This window comes from Maniola hyperantus, chromosome 9, assembly GCF_902806685.2.
Source record: "Maniola hyperantus chromosome 9, iAphHyp1.2, whole genome shotgun sequence".
Classification (NCBI taxonomy): domain Eukaryota; kingdom Metazoa; phylum Arthropoda; class Insecta; order Lepidoptera; family Nymphalidae; genus Maniola; species Maniola hyperantus.
The window spans coordinates 4,561,445-4,581,072 of record NC_048544.1 but is presented as its reverse complement, the minus strand read 5'-3'; the positions used below and the strand labels follow the sequence as shown (position 1 = coordinate 4,581,072).

At 37.9% G+C, this 19,628-nt stretch overlaps 2 protein-coding genes across 2 annotated transcripts in view; both read left to right on the top strand.

The window, feature by feature from the left end:
- Positions 1-19,628, top strand: part of LOC117985634 (uncharacterized) — a 221,140-nt gene that overhangs the window by 131,718 nt on the left and 69,794 nt on the right. The window lies entirely within an intron of this gene.
- The window catches only part of LOC117984947 (fatty acyl-CoA reductase wat-like), a 48,718-nt gene that overhangs the window by 19,060 nt on the left and 10,030 nt on the right, over positions 1-19,628 (top strand). The window contains exons 3-5 of the mRNA XM_034971626.2: positions 16,142-16,235; positions 17,472-17,594; positions 18,630-18,784. Of these exons, the coding sequence (XP_034827517.1) occupies positions 16,142-16,235; positions 17,472-17,594; positions 18,630-18,784 (372 nt within the window). The remainder of the gene's footprint in view (positions 1-16,141; positions 16,236-17,471; positions 17,595-18,629; positions 18,785-19,628) is intronic.

Below are 19,628 nucleotides of genomic sequence, written 5' to 3'. Positions count from 1 at the left end.
ATTGCTAAACTAGTAGATCTTAGTAACATTGTAATTTCTATTGTAATTTAAGGCGCGTACGTCCTTTGTCACGCGTCTATAGCCTTCGTCCGTTGTGAAATAATAGGTACAATAGGACTTCAAAAAACTGGAGAAAATAAAAGTAAGCAAGAAAAATTCCATTTTACGGTTTCGGAAAATGAATACCCCTTGAAAAGAGCTCGCTCCAGCAACGCGCTGGAATTCGATCACTTTTATACGTGGCATAAAATTGTAAATCGAATCTTTAAAAAGGGTAACCGCCGAGTTTCTTGCTGATTCTTCTCGGTAAGATGGGCATTCGGAAAGAATTGTAGAGGCATTTTTTTACCTAGATACATATACTTACAATAAGTTTTTGTCTGTTTTGGCGGCTTATAGCGAAGCTTGTGATTTTTTGTGCGGAAACCACGGATGCGGGAAGTGATCTTTGCCCAAATTTATCTTCTTGTGCGAGTACCCACATCGCTGATCGGTGCGTTACGACTTACGATAGAACTGTGGCCCTACCGCGGTTGTTTGACAGCTACAATGTCACGATCGCAATCATCTCTGATTGGTTAATGCTCGCTCACTATTGGCCACAATGCATTGTTGCAACAAGAATCGCACAAATTCAGCCAATCAGAACAACTGAGATTGTAATAATGATTGATGCAGGTTTTAGACAATCGCCCTACAGCATTGTAACCGATTGGGACAAAGAGTGGGGCGCGTCATCATGGATTGAACTATCTATATCTTTTTAGCGTTTAAACTTCGACGACCTCCCTGGCGCAGTGGTGAGCGCTGTGGTCTTAATAGTGGGAGGTCCCGGGTTCGATTCCTGGCAGGGGTTTGGAATTTTATAATTTCTAAATTTCTGGTCTGGTCTGGTGGGAGGCTTCGGCCGTGGCTAGTTACCACCCTACCGGAAAAGCCGTGCCGCCAAGCGATTTACCGTTCCGGTACGATGCCGTGTAGAAACCAAAGGGGTATGGGTTTAATAAAAACTGCCATACCCCTTCCAGGTTAGCCCGCTATCATCTTAGGCTGCATCATCACTTACCACCAGGTGAGATTGCAGTCAAGGGCTAACTTGTATCTGAATTAAAAAAAAAAAAAACTATCGTGAGTGATTTCCACTATACATATATCACACACCGGCTTTACACACGTCCATCCGGGGTTCTTTTTCACAGGAACTCAATTCGCGCACGTGTCGCGGTTGAGACTGTCGACTAAACACGTGAGTAAAACCGGTGTGTGATATATTATGTATGTATATCTATATATCATGGACAAAGTAACGTCTGCTTCTATCATAGAATTACAATCCACTCTGTCTACGGCTTCTATCCTATATCTACGCGCTACGTACGACCTACAAAGCAAACGAGTTCAATTTCGACTTCCTGGCGTAAGTTCTCACAGGGTCCCAATGGCCATCTTCCATCTCCATTACCAAACATACTCAATGTTGTACTTAATAATCATCTATTGTCATCCAAACCACACCAAAAACAAACTTGTTTCACCACCGCCAGATAAGATTCTTTATATTTAATGGATAAATTTGACATTTTGACAAAAAAATGTTTACGTGCACCGTGATTAATAGCCTCATCTGGTGACAGAAGGGCTGTCTCAGTTTTTGCGGAACGAATGCAGCCAGTATTCTTGGCACCATTCCACGCGGGCATGATTTGTACAGTAATTAGGTGAGGCCTAGCTTTAAGTTTTACTGTAATATTTTCATTTAAAAAAAATTGGCAATGTTAAAAAAAATACCAATAAAAACTGTCATAACAACTTTGTTTGATAGATAAAGTTTATCTGGAGATTGTGAAACAGGCCCCTAATCGGATAATTGGAAGTATGTAGCTTTAAACTCAGTTAACGGAATGACAATATTATACTCACGAAAAAATCATCCTAAAACAAGCTTTTAAAAGCATGAAAAATTCTACTTGGCGAATCTAAACAAACAAAATTAAAATAGATACCTATTAGATAAAATTACATAACAATGAAATGAGATAAACTTAATACTGTAATATTATGGTTTTTTTTAACTCAAAGGCCATCTGTGTTTGAATTTAAATATTTCAAAAATATATTCCTATATATTAGTAATAATTAATATTCAATAGAAATAATTGATATTCAATATTCTTAGAATCGTATAACATAATATATTCATTTTATATTTATTTATTTAAATGGTATTTATTTATATTTACAACTAGGTGCCCCGGCGAACTTCGTACCGCCTAACAGTCGATTCTTTTTCTGGAAATTTTTCCCGTACTTCAAGAAATATTATGAAAAAGGATTAGTGAAATCTGTTCAGCTGTTCTCGAGATTTGCGATCAGCAACACATTCAGCGATTCATTATAGAGATAACATTAACTCATACAGAACAAAAATAAAATATTTACGTTTAAGTAGGTACATTACATACCACTAAAATAATAAAATGAATATTTTTTGCCTAGTATTAATTTTGCAGTTTCTTGCTGGTTCTTCTCGGTAGGAACGGCATTCCGAACCAGTGATAAATTAAACTAGTTAACGATTCATAAGAACTTATAATAAGTCTACTTGAATAAAATAAATTCTATTATATTCTAATAGTTTACTATTCAAAACCAAAAAATATATTTAAAAAACCGACTTGCAAAACACAGTCGCGGCAGCAATGTAGCGGAACATTGCTGCCTATAGCTCGGAATGTAATGTCATATAAGCATATAGAGATTGTATGGGGACCAGTAGTGCCGCGACAGCACTGTGACAGCTGGTGACAGCACTGTTGCGGCAGCACTGCTGCGTGCAGCGTGGTTCGGAATCATACCTTTACAAAAAGTCTGACGTGGGCGGAGCACCTAATACCTTCACACAGTAAAACAGCTTAATAAATCCACCTGAGCAAAGCCGGGGCGAGACAGTTAGTAAATTAGTAGAACTCGGAGGTCAGGGCTTGTAATTATATAAAGCAATTTACGCGTCACTCACGGCTGAAGGTAAAGCTAGTTCAATGTCATCCTAAAGCTAAGTGTCCATTAGCAATAAAACCTGTAGAAGCTAGCAAGGTTTAGTACAATAGGGCAAACTCGTAAAAAACTTTTTAAAATCGGTACAACGCTTTATTGATGTACTAAAAACCGGTAAAGTGCGAGTTGGACTCGCACACGAAGGGTTCCGTATTATCGAACAAGATATAAAACGTATTTTTAGGGTTCCGTACCTCAAAAGGAAAAAAGGGACTTTTGTAGGATCACTTTGTTGGCTGTCTGTCTGTCCGTCTATCCGTCGTTTCTGTCAAGAAACCTATAGGGTTAGGTATTTTTTTAAATATTTTTGAAATTTCGTATATAATATATTATTCTTTATGTAAAAATATTCGACACGCGTGTTTCGGTTTTTGCGTATACTAAAACTAACGTTGTATATGACATACTGAGTCGATGATATCCATTCAATTGCCCATATTATGAGGTATCGTTATCAGTTCAATCACAGAATATATAAATTATAATATTAGGTATGCTTTAGTAATATTTAATAGGTTTAATAAAACTGCCAAATCCCTTCTAGGATAGCCCACTTTCATTGTAGTGCATCACTTACCTACCAGCAAGCAGGCAGTGGCGGATTTGCCCTAACTCCCAGTAGGCCCGGGCCTAGGGCGGCCAGATATTAGCTGCGGCCAATCGTGACAAAAATTACTGATGTTGTGATAAAAGATGGCAATAAAGTAAATTCATTATGTAGTCTATAAAATTATGATGAGTGCTGAGAAAGGGGCGGCTGGTACCTACTTACTACATAGCCTGAGGCCTAGGGCGGCCAAAATTGCAAATCCGCCACTGCCAGCAGGTGAGATCGCTGTCAAGAACTAACTTAACTTCGAAGAATGCTTAATAATAAAAATAAAAAAAAACATAGATACATAAAAATAAAGTGAGGTCATTGATAATGATTCGGCAGACTTAAAACGTTTATATGTTATTGCTAGCATTTATTTTATTCTCAGTAAAAATATTATAATAAGTTAAATCTATTCAAGAGCAGCGGATATTTCGGTGTCTTGAAACTAAAATTCCATAAGGCCTAACTGAACATTGTAGATACTTAATACTATAGTAAGTAATAATATTATAACTGCGAAAGTTTGTGTCGGTCTGTCTGTCTGTCTAACTTTTCACGGCCCATCCGTTTAACCGATGTTGACGAAATTTGGTACAGAGTTATAGCTTACATCCCTGGAAAGGACATAGGGTACTTTTTATCTCGGAAAATCAAAGAGTTACCACGGGATTTTTAAAAACCTAAACCACGCGGACGAAGTCGCGGGCATCATCTAGTGAAGAAATAAATAGAAAAAATATATATGAAAGACCGAATGGAAGCTGTAATTAGGGCAAGAGGGGTGTCTTATTACTGCGCGCTTTCTTATTAGGGTTCCGTACCTCAAAAGGAAAAACGGAACCCTTATAGGATCACTTTGATGTCTGTCTGTCTGTCTGTCTGTCTGTCTGTCTGTCTGTCTGTCTGTCAAGAAACCTACAGGGTACTTCCCGTTGACCTAGAATCATGAAATTTGGCAGATCTTATAGCTGATATTTGGGGAAAAATCTGAAAACCGTGAATTTATGGTTAGATCACACAAAGAAAATTAAATAGTGGTCATGAACTAATAATTACTATTTTCAACTTTCGAAGTGAGTGACTATACCAAGTGGGGTATCATATGAAAGGTCTTCACATGTACATTCTAAAACAGATTTTTATTTATTTTAATGCATCATAGTTTTTGAATTATCGTGCAAAATGTCGAAAAAATACGACTGTAGTACGGAACCCTCATTGCGCGAGCCTGACTCGCACTTGGCCGGTTTTTTTATTTTTCATGGGTCTATCGATGGTAAAAATACCGAACAAAAATATATGACTAAAATGTACTCACTTTACCTGCACTTTTGAATTCTCACGAGCACTCAGTTGGACAGCTTACAAGTGACGGCATAGTGCTGAATCTTAGTATTTTAATAATAATATATACGTCACCTGGTGGTTCATATGACCCATCCATTTTTTGGACACGGGCCTGTAGTCTAGGGGTAACACTAAGTTTTGAGTAGAATTAAAGTTTTTATTTTCTCCTGTGTAATCTATTGTCTGTTTCTGTCTGTTAATTTATTCCTTAATAAAAATTCTTTGAATTCTTTTATTTGTTTTCATAATATTTTAACTTGTTTTGTAAACACTGATAAAAGTACAAGTTGTATTTAAAAAAACTTAAATCTGAATTAAAAGTAAAATAAAACAACATTAAATTAAAACTAAAATAAATTAAATTAAATCTAAAACCTCATCGAGACCATCAACCCTTTAAATAAATGTCATAGCAATACAATTACCTTGATTAACCGGGATTAAAACTGATTTCAATTAATTTTTGCAAAAGGTGCGATTTTTATGACGCCGAGTGTATTTCCTTTATGAGATACTAGCAGTCAGGTTGAGGCGGCGGGCACGCCTCCTCTTGTAATTTACACCTCTATGCCTATACCAACATTTGAATTGGTATTGTTTACGATCAATCGTGATTGTTAACATACGAGTAATTAACTGACTAATTTAATTTGAATATAACAAGGAGTTAACCTCCAAATTTTTGCTATTTATTAAACGTTTATTATTCAAATTAATCAGTGAAGGTTGTTAATTCCCGAATTTGGATCGGATGCAGTGCGTAAAGGGCCTTCTAGACATCTATCTACATAGTCCGTGTACTGACGACCGTCTGGTATCTCTTTAGGCTGTGGCAATACCCACGTCATCAATAGTGGGTATAGTCCGTGACAGATTGAGAGATGGCAATCGGGGTATGAGGCAGGGGGACGCCCCGCAAACCCGCACGTCATCCACGCTCACCCGCACCGGATTAGCGCGGGGGCTGTGCGGGTGTGCGGGGCGATCCCTCCCCGATTGCCATTTCAACCTGTTGCGTACTTTATGTGTATCTAACTACCGCGATCTATTGGACTTTCGGAACGCGATCAAAGATCGGGAGCTTGGCGCGATGAAGGGTAAACGGGTAAAACGAGTTTTTGTTTTGAGTGTAGACCACGAAAAAATAACCAGTTTAATTATAAGTAGGTTTTTATTTTGACCATTAATTATGTTGATTAATAAGTCTGACGACGTAGGTAGGTGTAGGTAGAGATGAGACAGAGCGATTACTTTTTATCCGTTATCCGTGAGAATGCCAGCGGTTATCTACGACATAATATGTCACTAGCTGATGCCCACGACTTGCCTGATGCCTGCGTGGAATTAGGTTTTTTAAAAATCCCGTGGGAACTCTTTGATTTTCCGGGACAAAAAGTAGCCTATGTCACTCTCCAGGTCTTTATCTATACCCATGCAAAAAATCACGTCAATCCGTTGCACCGTTGTGACGTGATTCAAGGACAAACCAATAACAAACAAACACACTTTCGCATTTACAATAAGGGTACTGATGACGGTCTCAAGTGGAAACACGCCAGTTAATATTGAATTTATACCTAGGTACCTACTTAGACGAATTTGCATTTGTCCGTGCATCCATTCGGTCTGTCAGAGCCTTATAACTTCCCGTTGCGACTTGATTGAAGGACAAACCAACAAACAAACACACTTTCGCATTTATAATAATCTACTGATTTAAGCTACCATATACAAAACAAAAAGGAACGTATTTTCTCGGACTCGGATCGGATGAGTGCGTAACCGCCGTAAGACGTCAAAACTAAGTTAGGCTTAGTATCTATAATTATTACTTAGGTAATTACTATAGTGGTACTAATTATGTTAATTTTTAATCATTATTTTAATACATACCTACAGGGCGAAACCAGAACGCTAGCAAAAACGAAGACAGGTGATGATAGTACTGATGATTACTGATATGATACCACAAAAAAAATGCGAAAAATTAAATAAAAAAAGTATCCTATACTTATACATAAGATGCCACTGCACTGGGCACTGAATATAGGCTATTTTTATCCCGGAACATGAAAAACCTAAATCCAGGTGGACGAAGTCCTGGGCATCAGCTAGTTGTATATAAGTTTCAGCTTTACAGTTTTTACAAAATGGTAAAAAACAAACTCGTATGTGTTCTTGCGTCTCGCGTGTTCTTCCCTCTGTCCGACCGTGCTGCTTCTTTCAGTAACTTACTATTTTAGTGCTCTCGACTTGAAATTTGAAATACACAGTTTTATGGTTCCTCCAAAGTCCTACGGAACCTTCGGTATGCGGGCCTGACTCGCACTTGACCGGTATTTTTTTTCTTTTACGTACCTATACCGAACACAAGCCAAGTATCTATCAGCAAAAAACCTTTACAAACATTTTTGCGGTCACAAAAAAGGGGATTTTCGGGTAGTCGAATTATTCAACTTAATTATTACTTCATCATCATCATGATCAACCCATCACCAGCTCACTACAGAGCGCGGGTCTCCTGTCAGAGTGAGAAGGGTTTTGGCCATAGTCTACCACGCTGGCCATGTGCGGATTGGTAGACTTCACACACCTTTGAGAACATTATGGAGAACTCTCAGGCATGCAGGTTTCCTCACGATGTTTTCCTTCACCGTTAAAGCAAGTGATATTTAATTAATTAAAACGCACATAATTCCGAAAAGTTAGAGGTGCGTGCCCGGGATCGAACCTCCGACCTCCGATTAGAAGGCGGACGTCCTAACCACTAGGCTATCACTGCTTCTTATTACTTACCTACTTATATTTTCTTACAAGATTCTGCGGTACTTTTGGTACGCAAGTCTTACCTACTCTTTCTTGTTAGGGGTCCATACCCGAAGGGTGGCAACGGGTGCCTATTACCAAGCCTACCGCTGTCCGTTCGTTAGTCTGTCTGTCAGCAGGCTGTACCTCGTGAACCGTAGTAGGTAGAAAGTTGAAATTTTCATAGAAAGTATATTTCTATTGCAGCTATAACAGCAAATAATAAAAGTTCCAAAATGGCCGCTATGAAAATTTGAAAAATAAAAAGTGTTATTTCTTTTATCGCTGCTGGTACGGAATCTTTCGTTTGCGAGTCCGACTCTCACTTGATCGTTTTTTTAGGGTTCCGTACCTCAAAAGGAAAAACGGAACCCTTATAGGATCACTTAGTTGTCTGTCTGTCTGTCTGTCTGTCTCTCTGTCCGTCTGTCTGTCAAGAAACCTACAGGGTACTTCCCGTTGACCTAGAATCATGAAATTTGGCAGGTAGGTAGATCTTATAGCTGACATTTGGCGAAAAATCTGAAAACCGTGAATTTAGGGTTAGATCACACCAAAAAAAATTAAATTGTGGTCATGAACTAATAATTAGTATTTTCAACTTTCGAAGTGAGTGACTATATCAAGTGGGGTATCATATGAAAGGTCTTCACCTGTACATTCTAAAACAGATTTTTATTTATTTTTATGCATCATAGTTTTTGAATTATAGTGCAAAATGTCGAAAAAATACGACTATAGTACGGAACCCTCATTGCGCGAGCCTGACTCGCACTTGGCCGGTTTTTACTTTCGAGTAGGTAAAGAGACTTAAAATGTTTCATATTTTCATCACGTCATCTCGTGGGGCATACTACTCATTTTAGCACCTTGTTGGTAGTTACTAAACAAAGTCATCCATTGTATTCTTATGTACCTATTGATAAGTAGGAATACAGTGTACCTATAGGTTTTCCCCATCACAAAATAATGCAATCGTTCAGATTTCCGCTCGTTTTGTAAGCTGTAACATAAATAGGTACCTACGTTAGTCACTTTTATGAATTTGCATCTTTGTATTCTGTTTTTAAACGTGATTAGAATTTTTACACATTTAAATATTTTTTGGATAGGTACCTACTAATAGGAGGACTAGTAGGGTTTCGGCTGAGTTTCGGACTAAATCAGTTCAGTAACTGTGGCGTAGTAGGTAACATTCATCCAATGAGCCAAACTTTCACATTAGTTATAATATTAGTATCAATTATACTATATATAGCTCAATTACCACTCACTGACTCACTGACTGACTCATTGACATAATTGTTCTCCTAGAAAGAGACAGAAAATGATATAATAATGTATGGGAGATATGTTCAGAAGTGGGATTCGAGTAGGGAAAAATTATGACATTTCAGAAAAACAAGATGGCGGCCGACCTGACTTTTGTAACTTTTTTGTTTTCCAACCGATTTTGTTTAAACTTGCAGCTCTTGTAGATGTTAGTAAACGATTTTTAGAAAACGTAAAAAAAAATGGAAAAACAAGATGGCGGCCGAGATTTTCAAAAAATTCCCTCCTGTAAAATTTTGTATGAAACTTTTTTTTTTCACTTATGGTTTCATATAGAAGACAAAAATTCATTTGGAGGAAAACATGGAGAGAGCTGATGATTGAGGATTTCGGAGGCGGGTGAAGGGCACGCTCGAGGTATTGAAGATAGGTGGGAGGTGCTCGACCAAATGTCATTCGAAACCTCATCCAATTGCCAAAAATTGGAAAAAAAATTTAAAATTCCGAAAAAAAGATGGCCGCCATACAAATTTCATCGGCGTCCATCTCGGAGGGTATGACAGATGGAAGAGTGGTTTCTTGGCAAGAGATGATCAGGGTCCGAAGGTCTACTCGTTGGATGGAAAAAAAATTCAAAATGGCGGAATTTATTTTTTCATACAAAATTTTTTATTATTCAAAATGGCCATTATAGACCTCGAGAGCTGCTTTAGCAGCTCGAGCAGCGAGCAAAATACTAGTTATACTATATATAGCTCAATTACCACTCACTCACTGATTGACATAATTGTTCTCCTAGAAAGAGACAGAAAATGATATAATAATGTATGGGAGATATGTTCAGAAGTGGGATTCGAGTAGGGAAAAATTATGACATTTCAGAAAAACAAGATGGCGGCCGACCTGACTTTTGTAACTTTTTTGTTTTCCAACCGATTTTGTTTAAACGTGGAGTTATTTTAGATATTAGCAAACAATTTTTAGAAAAAGTGTAAAAAATTGGAAAAACAAGATGGCGGCCGAGATATTCAAAAAATTTCCTCCTGTAAAATTTTGTATGAAACTTTTTTTTTTCAATAATACTTTCGTACACAAGACAAAAATTCCTTAAGAGCAACATATGGAGAGAGCTGATGATTGAGGATTTCGGAGGCGGGTGAAAGGCACGCTCAAGGTATTGAAGATAGGTGGGAGGTGCTCGACCAAATGTCATTCGAAACCCCATCCAATTGCCGAAAATTTGAAAAAAAATTCAAAATTCCAAAAAAAAGATGGCCGCCATACAAATTTCATCAGCGTCCATCTCGGAGGGTATGAAAGATGGAAGAGTGGTTTCTTGGCAAAAGATGATCAGGATTTAAAGGTCTATTCGATGACTTGAAAAAAAATTCAAAATGGCGGAATTTATTTTTTCATACAAAATTTTTTATTATTCAAAATGGCGATTATAGACCTCGAGAGCTGCTTTAGCAGCTCGAGCAGCGAGCAAAATACTAGTTATACTATATATAGCTCAATTACCACTCACTCACTCACTCACTGACTCATTGACATAATTGTTCTCCTAGAAAGAGATAGAAAATGATATAATAATGTATGGGAGATATGTTCAGAAGTGGGATTCGAGTAGGGAAAAATTATGACATTTCAGAAAAACAAGATGGCGGCCGACCTGACTTTTGTAACTTTTTTGTTTTCCAACCGATTTTGTTTAAACTTGCAGTTATTTTAGATATTAGCAAACGATTTTTAGAAAAAGTGAAAAAAATTGGAAAAACAAGATGGCGGCCGAGATTTTCAAAAAATTTCCTCCTGTAAAATTTTGTATGAAACTTTTTTTTTTCAATCACGGTTTCATATAGAAGACAAAGATTCCTTTAGGGCAACATATGGAGGGAGCTGATGATTGAGGATTTCGGAGACGGGTGAAGGGCACGCTTAGGGTATTGAAGATAGGTGGGAGGTGCTCGACCGAATGTCATTCGAAACCTCATCCAATTGCCAAAAATTTGAATTTTTTTTTTAAATTCCGAAAAAAAGATGGCCGCCATACAAATTTCATCCGCGTCCATCTCGGAGGGTATGAAAGATGGAAGAGTGGTTTCTTGGCAAGAGATGATCAGGATCCGAAGGTCTACTCGATGGATTGAAAAAAAATTCAAAATGGCGGAATTTATTTTTTCCGCCGACTCACTCATTGACATAATTGTTCTCCTAGAAAGAGACAGAAAATGATATAATAATGTATGGGACATATGTTCAGGAGTGGGATTCGACTAGGGAAAAATTATGACATTTCAGAAAAACAAGATGGCGGCCGACCTGACTTTTGTAACGTTTTTGTTTTCCAACCGATTTTGTTTAAACTTGCAGTTATTTTAGATGTTATCAAACGATTTTTAGAAAAAGTGAAAAAAATTGGAAAAACAAGATGGCGGCCGAGATTTTCAAAAAATTTCCTCCTGTAAAATTTTGTATGAAACTTTTTTTTTTCACTAATACTTTCGTACAGAAGACAAAGATTCCTTTAGGGCACCACATGGAAGGAGCTGATGATTGAGGATTTCGGAGACGGGTGAAGGGCACGCTCAAGGTATTGAAGATAGGTGGGAGGTGCTCGACCAAATGTCATTCGAAACCCCATCCAATTGCCAAAAATTTGAAAAAAAATTTAAAATTCCGAAAAAAAGATGGCCGCCATACAAATTTCATCGGCGTCCATCTCGGAGGGTACGAAAGATGGAAGAGTGGTTTCTTGGCAAAAGATGATCAGGATTCAAAGGTCTATTCGATGACTTGAAAAAAAATTCAAAATGGCGGAATTTTTTTTTTCATAGAAAATGTATGACTTTTTTAAAATTGTTCAAAGGGCCATTATAGACCTCGAGAGCTGCTTTAGCAGCTCGAGCAGCGAGCAAAATACTAGTTATTATACTATATATAGCTCAATTACCACTGACTGACTCATTGACATAATTGTTCTCCTAGAAAGAGACAGAAAATGATATAATTATGTATGGGAGATATGTTCAGGAGTGGGATTCGACTAGGGAAAAATTATGACATTTCAGAAAAACAAGATGGCGGCCGACCTGACTTTTGTAACTTTTTTGTTTTCCAACCGATTTTGTTACAACTTGCAACTATTGAAGATATTAGTAAACGATTTTTAGAAAAAGTGAAAAAAATTGGAAAAACAAGATGGCGGCCGAGATTTTCAAAAAATTTCCTCCTGTAAAATTTTGTATGAAACTTATTTTTTTCACTTATGGTTTCATATAGAAGATAAAGATTCCTTTAGGGCAACAGATGGAGGTAGCTGATGATTGAGGATTTCGGAGACGGGTGAAGGGCACGCTCGAGGTATTGAAGATAGGTGGGAGGTGCTCGACCAAATGTCATTCGAAACCTCGTCCAATTGCCAAAAATTTGAAATTTTTTTTAAAATTCCGAAAAAAAGATGGCCGCCATACAAATTTCATCGGCGTCCAGCTCGGAGGGCATGAAAGATGGAAGAGTGGTTTCTTGGCAAAAGATGATCAGGATCCGAAGGTCTATTTGATGACTTGAAAAAAAATTCAAAATGGCGGAATTTATTTTTTACGCGGACTCACTCATTGACATAATTGTTCTCCTAGAAAGAGACAGAAAATGATATAATAATGTATGGGAGATATGTTCAGGAGTGGGATTCGAGTAGGGAAAAATTATGACATTTCAGAAAAACAAGATGGCGGCCGACGTGACTTTTGTAACTTTTTTGTTTTTCAACCGATTTCGTTTACACTTGCAGTTATTTTAGGTATTAGCAAACGATTTTTAGAAAAATTAAAAAAAATTGGAAAAACAAGATGGCGGCCGAGATTTTCAAAAAATTTCCTCCTGTAAAATTTTGTATGAAACTATTTTTTTACACTAATACTTTCGTACAGAAGACAAAGATTCCTTTAGGGCAACATATGGAGGGAGCTGATGATTGAGGATTTCGGAGACGGGTGAAGGGCACGCTGAAGGTATTGAAGATAGGTAGGAGGTGCTCGACCAAATGTCATTCGAAACCTCATCCAATTGCCAAAAATTTGGAAAAAAATTCAAAATTCCGAAAAAAAGATGGCCGCCATACAAATTTCGTCGGCGTCCATCTCTGAGGGTATCAAAGATGGAAGAGTGGTTTCTTGGCAAAAGATGATCAGGATCTAAAGGTCTATTCGATGACTTGAAAAAAAATTCAAAATGGCGGAATTTATTTTTTCATACAAAATTTAAAAATTTTTTTATTTATTCAAAATGGCGATTATAGACCTCGAGAGCTGCTTTAGCAGCTCGAGCAGCGAGCAAAATACTAGTAACTTCTATATACATAGAAGTCATTGATACCTACTTATATTGTTAGATATGATAAGTAAAAAGTGTATCGAAAAGAAAAAATAATTCAAATTATATTTTTCCCTTTAAATTTGTTATACTACCGAGACTTCATCCGCCCTATAAGTAGTTAGTATTGGCCCTGGGATACCGTCTGCATAGGAGCAAATCTTTTATTTATGAACGAATCTTAGAATGTCGAGTTAGCTTCTGGGTCGATCAAAATCTTCTATGTTTCTTTCAATTCAGCACCGGAGCAAACCGTAGCCATTAGGTTAATCTTTGTGTTTCCCTTCAAATCTGCACGGTAGCAAACCGTAGATTTTTTAATTGCAGGATATGCTTGCGCTTGATGAACATCATGTTGCAATGATGAGGATGTCTCAGTTGGAGTGCGCTAGACATAGATGCCCAGTTATACGTAAGAGCTTGTCCAGAAGGAGCGTATGCGCCGCGATTCTCTCGTGCGTATCACGCGCGACCGTTTTGCCCAGAAAGAGCATACCTACGCGCGAGCCCGTATCAAAATTTTGGCGCTCCATTTCCCTGGATACGTGTATTCGCTCTTGAGTTCGCGCTGGGCGCAATAAGTATACTTGTTTTTCCCGCAAAAATTACTCTATTTTTATATTTAAAAATTGTCGTTAACGGATTGTGACCTGATTATTCACTTTCCGTACAGCGCGAGCGTGACGTTCGTGGTAAAATAAATAAAAATCATGACTTTTTTAAATTGTTCTCTATTGCAGCCCGATAAACTACCGCTATATAAAAATCCTACTTGGCAGATCCATCCCAGAGGTGGCGACAGTATTTCAGCCAGATCGAACCTGAGCATGGTAAACTGTGTGAGATATCAACTGTGTGGGATAACAAAAAAAAAAAAAAACTATGTTAATCCTTCCGACTCAAAATCTCTTCGTTTTCCTTCAAACCGATTTAAGGTGTGTCGGTTTAAGGATGATTTATGCTAGACCGTACCGGGCCCGAGCCGTGTCGCGGCCGAGGCACCGGATCAGGAATTTGTATGAGGTACGTCAGACCGTGCCGTGTCCGAGTCATCCGAGCCTCGTCCGTGTTACGTTTCTTCAAACAAAATTGCATTCCGTGGATCATCTGCGCGTCAGACGTGGCACGGCTCGGGCCCGGCACGGTCTAACATAAATCATCCCTTAGTATGTCCATCACAGGAATTACGCAGTCCAGTTGTAGCCGCGCGTGAGGACATTGCCATGCAGGTCGCGTGTACTTTGTGATACGCAAGTACGTGATCCACGATGGATTATGCTTTCTCACGGTTAAACGACGTCAGTTATGCCCGATAAGTGGATGGATAGCCAATTCAAGGAAAAATATTGCCTGCAAGACACGATAAAGTATAGCTACCTAAGACCCGCGTCCTATACAATATTGTTACATACTGCCCAAAAAAAGTAGTGTAATGTTCCGAAGTTCATATAATTATGAGTAGGTATAGTGCATTCAAAATAAACTGGCGTGTTTCCACTTGAAACCGTCATTAGCAATAATAATAGACTTTTTTTCTCTAAATTTTTATAGAGGCGTTTGTTTATAACCTAAACATGTCACCCTCATAGGAGAACAATAGACTTGACCGATTTTTAGGGTTCCGTACCTCAAAAAGAAAAACGGAACCCTTATAGGATCACTTTGTTGTCTGTCTGTCTGTCTGTCTGTCTGTCTGTCTGTACGTCTGTCTGTCAAGAAACCTACAGGGTACTTCCCGTCCCGTTGACCTAGAATCATGAAATTTGGCAGGTAGGTGGATCTTATAGCTGACATTTGGGGAAAAATCTGAAAACCGTGAATTTTGGGTTAGATCTCACAAAAAAAAATTAATTGTGGTCATGAACTAATAATTAGTATTTTCGACATTCGAAGTGAGATAGCTATATCTAGTGGGGTATCATATGAAAGGTCTTCACCTGTATATTCTAAAACAGATTTTTATTTATTTTTATACATCATAGTTTTTGAATTATCGTGCAAAATGTTGAAAAAATACGACTGTAGTACGGAACCGACAGTGTGCGAGCCTGACTCGCACTTGGCCGGTTTTTTTATATTTTTCAATCTCTTAGTTAAGTACCATCTTTACACCAATGATCTGTACAATGAACCTCAATAGCTCAACGGTTTAGGGGCGGACTGAATTCCGAAAGGTTGGCGGTTCAAACCCCACCCGTTGCACTATTGTCGTACCCACTCCTAGCGCAAGCTTTTTGTTTAGTTGGAGGGGAAAGGGGAATTTTAGTCATAATAATTGTTTACATACATGATATTCTTTAAAAAACAGATGAGTATGTGCTATGTAGGAACAAAATCTTAATTCCGTAATATTATGGTCGATTCCGTAGGTATTACCTACGGAATCGACCATAATATTACGGACAATAATTAATATGAAACTCAGAAATTCAACTAGGTACTTAACTAGAGGTCAGAACACTATGGAGCATTTCCACTAATATTAAATTATTTTAGTAGGTAATTAACATTATACTAAAAAAACTTAATAAAATTCAAAATGTTTGAACTTTATGTTGTTTATTTTTTGTAAAATGTGAAATGTCCTGTCATGCATTTAAAATTTAAATAGAACTTCCGCCCAGGCAAAGTATCTTTAAACTGGTAAGCACATAAATAATAACGAATACCTACTTATTTTCTTTGTTACAGATCTTGCCCGGATATAAAGAAGCTATATCTTTTAGCAAGACCAAAGAAAAATAAGGAAATTATAAAAAGGCTACAGGAACAATTCGATGACCAGGTTCGTGAAGTTCAGTTATACGCGTTTACCTACCCTATATTAAGTACTAGCCGATACCCGCGACTTCGTACGCGTGGATTTAGGTTTTAAAAATCCCGTGGGAACTCTTAAATTTTCTGGGATAAAAAGTAGCCTATGTCCTTCCCCGGGTTGCAAGCTACCTCTGTACCAAACTTCGTCAAAATCGGCTGAACGGATGGGCCGTGAAAGGCTAGCAGACACACAGACAGACAAACAGACAGACAGACAGACAGACAGACAGACGGACAGACAGACAGACACTTTCGCATTTATAATATTATATTAAGTCCTATTACGTCTGTAGCTTCGCTTTTTATGATACCTACTAGCTGATCACCGCGACTTCGTCTGCGTGGATTTAGGTTTTTGAAAAGCCCGTGGTAACTGTTTGATTTTCCGCGATAAAAAGTAGCCTATGTCAGTCTCTAGGTCTTGAACTATACCCATGCAAAAAATTACGTCGAAGACAAGCCAACAAACCAATAAACCAACAAACAAACACACTTTCGCATTTATATAATAATAAATATGGACATACCTACTTAGTGATGATATGGGTAATTATTAATATGTAGGTACCCTATGTAAAGATAGAGAGAGCCAAAATTTTCCATTTACAATTGCTACTATGGTCTACGAACATAAAATGTTTAAATAGTCAAATTATCATATTAAATACATCACAAAGTTCGTTGAAGATGCACACAGAATATCAAAATATAATTATAGCTTTTTGTGAATTTTAAATATTATAGAAAATAAGGATATCTATAGGAAACGTCAGGTAGGTATTGCCAAGTCGTGAGGGTTGGTGGTAAATGACATATATATACACATAAAAAAATATCAGGAAGCTCTCGGCACGTAATGTAATGTTATCATGAAAACTAACAACTTTTATTGTACGATTTTTATTTAACTCGATATTTTGTTAAATATCAAATCCATATCCATACTAGTATTATAAATGCGAAAGTGTGTCTGTCTGTCTGTCTGCCTGCTAGCTTTTCACGGCCCAACAGTTTAACCGATTTGGGCGAAATTTGGTACAGAGTTAGCTGACATCCCGGGGAAAAACATAGGTCAACAAACATTTTATCCCGGAAAATGGTGCGGAAATCTTTGTTTGCGAGTCCGACCCGCACTTGACTGGTTGTTTAAGCTGTGTTTAACCACCTCTTTGAACTGATTGAAAACGCTGAATTTTATCCACAGCTCTACGATAAATTACGGAAGGTGCTACCAGACTTCATGGAGAAAATTGTTGTAATTGAAGGGGATGTGGGGCAGAAGGACTTGGGCATCAGTGAAGAAGACAGAGCGAAGATTACTAAAGAGGTGGGTACCTATTTGTGATAAGCTTATTTCTTATTCGCATGCAAGTTCATCATAAGTAGGGATTGCAATCCCGCAGCTCACTCAATCCCGCGGGATTGATACGCGGGATCCCGCATATTTGAAATTATTCACAGTAGTTCAACTTTTTGCCCCGTTTGTATGTAAGATAAAGTATTAATTTTTTGATGTTATAGGGCTATAAGATCGAAAAATTAATACTTTATCTTATTTAAAATTATGTTATAAAATCGAATTGAAACTACAGGTTTTTGTTTAAAAAATCAAGTATTATTAATTAAACATGTCTTACATTATGCAACAAAAATTGTTTGTTTTCTAACAAAATAACAATGAAATTATAATTAAGTACGAGTAATTGTGTGCGAAACGGCAACGTCGTGCTCGAGCCACTCGCTTTCTTACGCAAAACTTGTGTTGTTGTTGTTTTAAATTTAAATTTGTGGGATCCGCGGATCCGCGTTTTGAAGGTGCGGGATCCAGCAGATTAATAAGTGGAGCGGGATCCCGCGGGAATGCCGGATCCCGTTTTGCGGGATTGCAATCCCTAATCATAAGTAAGACTTAGGAGAACAAACCCATATACAATGGCGACCTCACATAGGTAGGTAGCAATAGTGCTGGCGTACCCCAAGGCGAAGTACTCTCTCCTCTACTTTTTCTGTATTTATGAAATAGTAGCTTATGCTCGCGACATCGTCCGCATGGATTACACAAGGTCAAACCCCATTTCCCCCCCCCCCCCCCCCCCCCCCCCCCTTGTTGAATTTTCAAAAATCCTTTCTTAGCGGATGCCTACGTTATAATAGCTATCTGTATGCAAATTTCAACCCAATCCGTCCAGTAGTTTGAACTGTGCGTTGATACATCAGTCAGTCAGCTATGTCAGTCACCTTTTCTTTTTATATAATATTTAGAAGAAGATGAGCACATAAATCTCCGTTTTAGACTTTAGTTTTACTAAACGAAAAATAAAATTTTTGATTGTAAATTTTTTTTTAATTTATGTTGTTGCAGGTGGAATTTATCCTTCACGGTGCAGCTACGGTGCGTTTCGACGAAGCAATCAAAACTGCTGTCGAGATCAACGTACGGGGCACGAGGGATATGCTACATCTAGCTCGCACTTGTACCAAACTACGGGCGTATGTGCACATTTCTACTGCTTACAGGTAAGTAACGCATCAACCATTGAGCGAAGCGTGGTCTCCGAGTGTAGGTATAGTGCAATCAATATTAACTGGCATGTTTCCACTTGAGACCGTCATTAGCAATAACAATAGGATTTAAGTCGTGGCGGGTGAATTTAAAAGTATCAACACTGGTTGATTGGCAACAACATATACAACATTTTTAAAAATCCCGTGGGAGCTCTTTGATTTTCCGGGATAAAAAGTAGCCTATGTCACTCTCCAGGTCTTTATCTATACCCATGCAAAAAATCACGTCAATCCGTTGCACCGTTGCGACGTGATTGAAGGACAAACCAATAACAAACAAACACACTTTCGCATTTACAATAAAGGTACTGATGACGGTATCAAGTGGAAACACGCCAGTTAATATTGAATTTATACCTAGGTACCTACTTAGACGAATTTGCATTTGTCCGTCCATCCATTCGGTCTGTCAGAGCCTTATAACTTCTGAATTAATGCATTCAAATTCACAATAATAAATGTATATAGAATGCCTTATAGTCGAATAATTTACTAACCTTAATCTTAGGGTATCTTTAAAACAAGAGTGAATAGGCACCTTTTAGGGCTTAGAGGGTGCCTATTCACTCTTGCTTTAAAGACGCGTTTGCCTAGAATCTAGGCAAACGCGTCCCATCTTAGGCCACATCATAACTTCCCATCACGTGTGATCGTGGTCAAGCGTGCGCCTATAATGAATTTAAAAAAAAAACGTAGGTACCTATCAGAAAAAAAAATTATCCTCAAAGGTTACAATTCTTCCTGCGGTAGAGAAAGAGCACCTGCCTAATTTTTCCCTGCAAAAACTTTTTGAGAC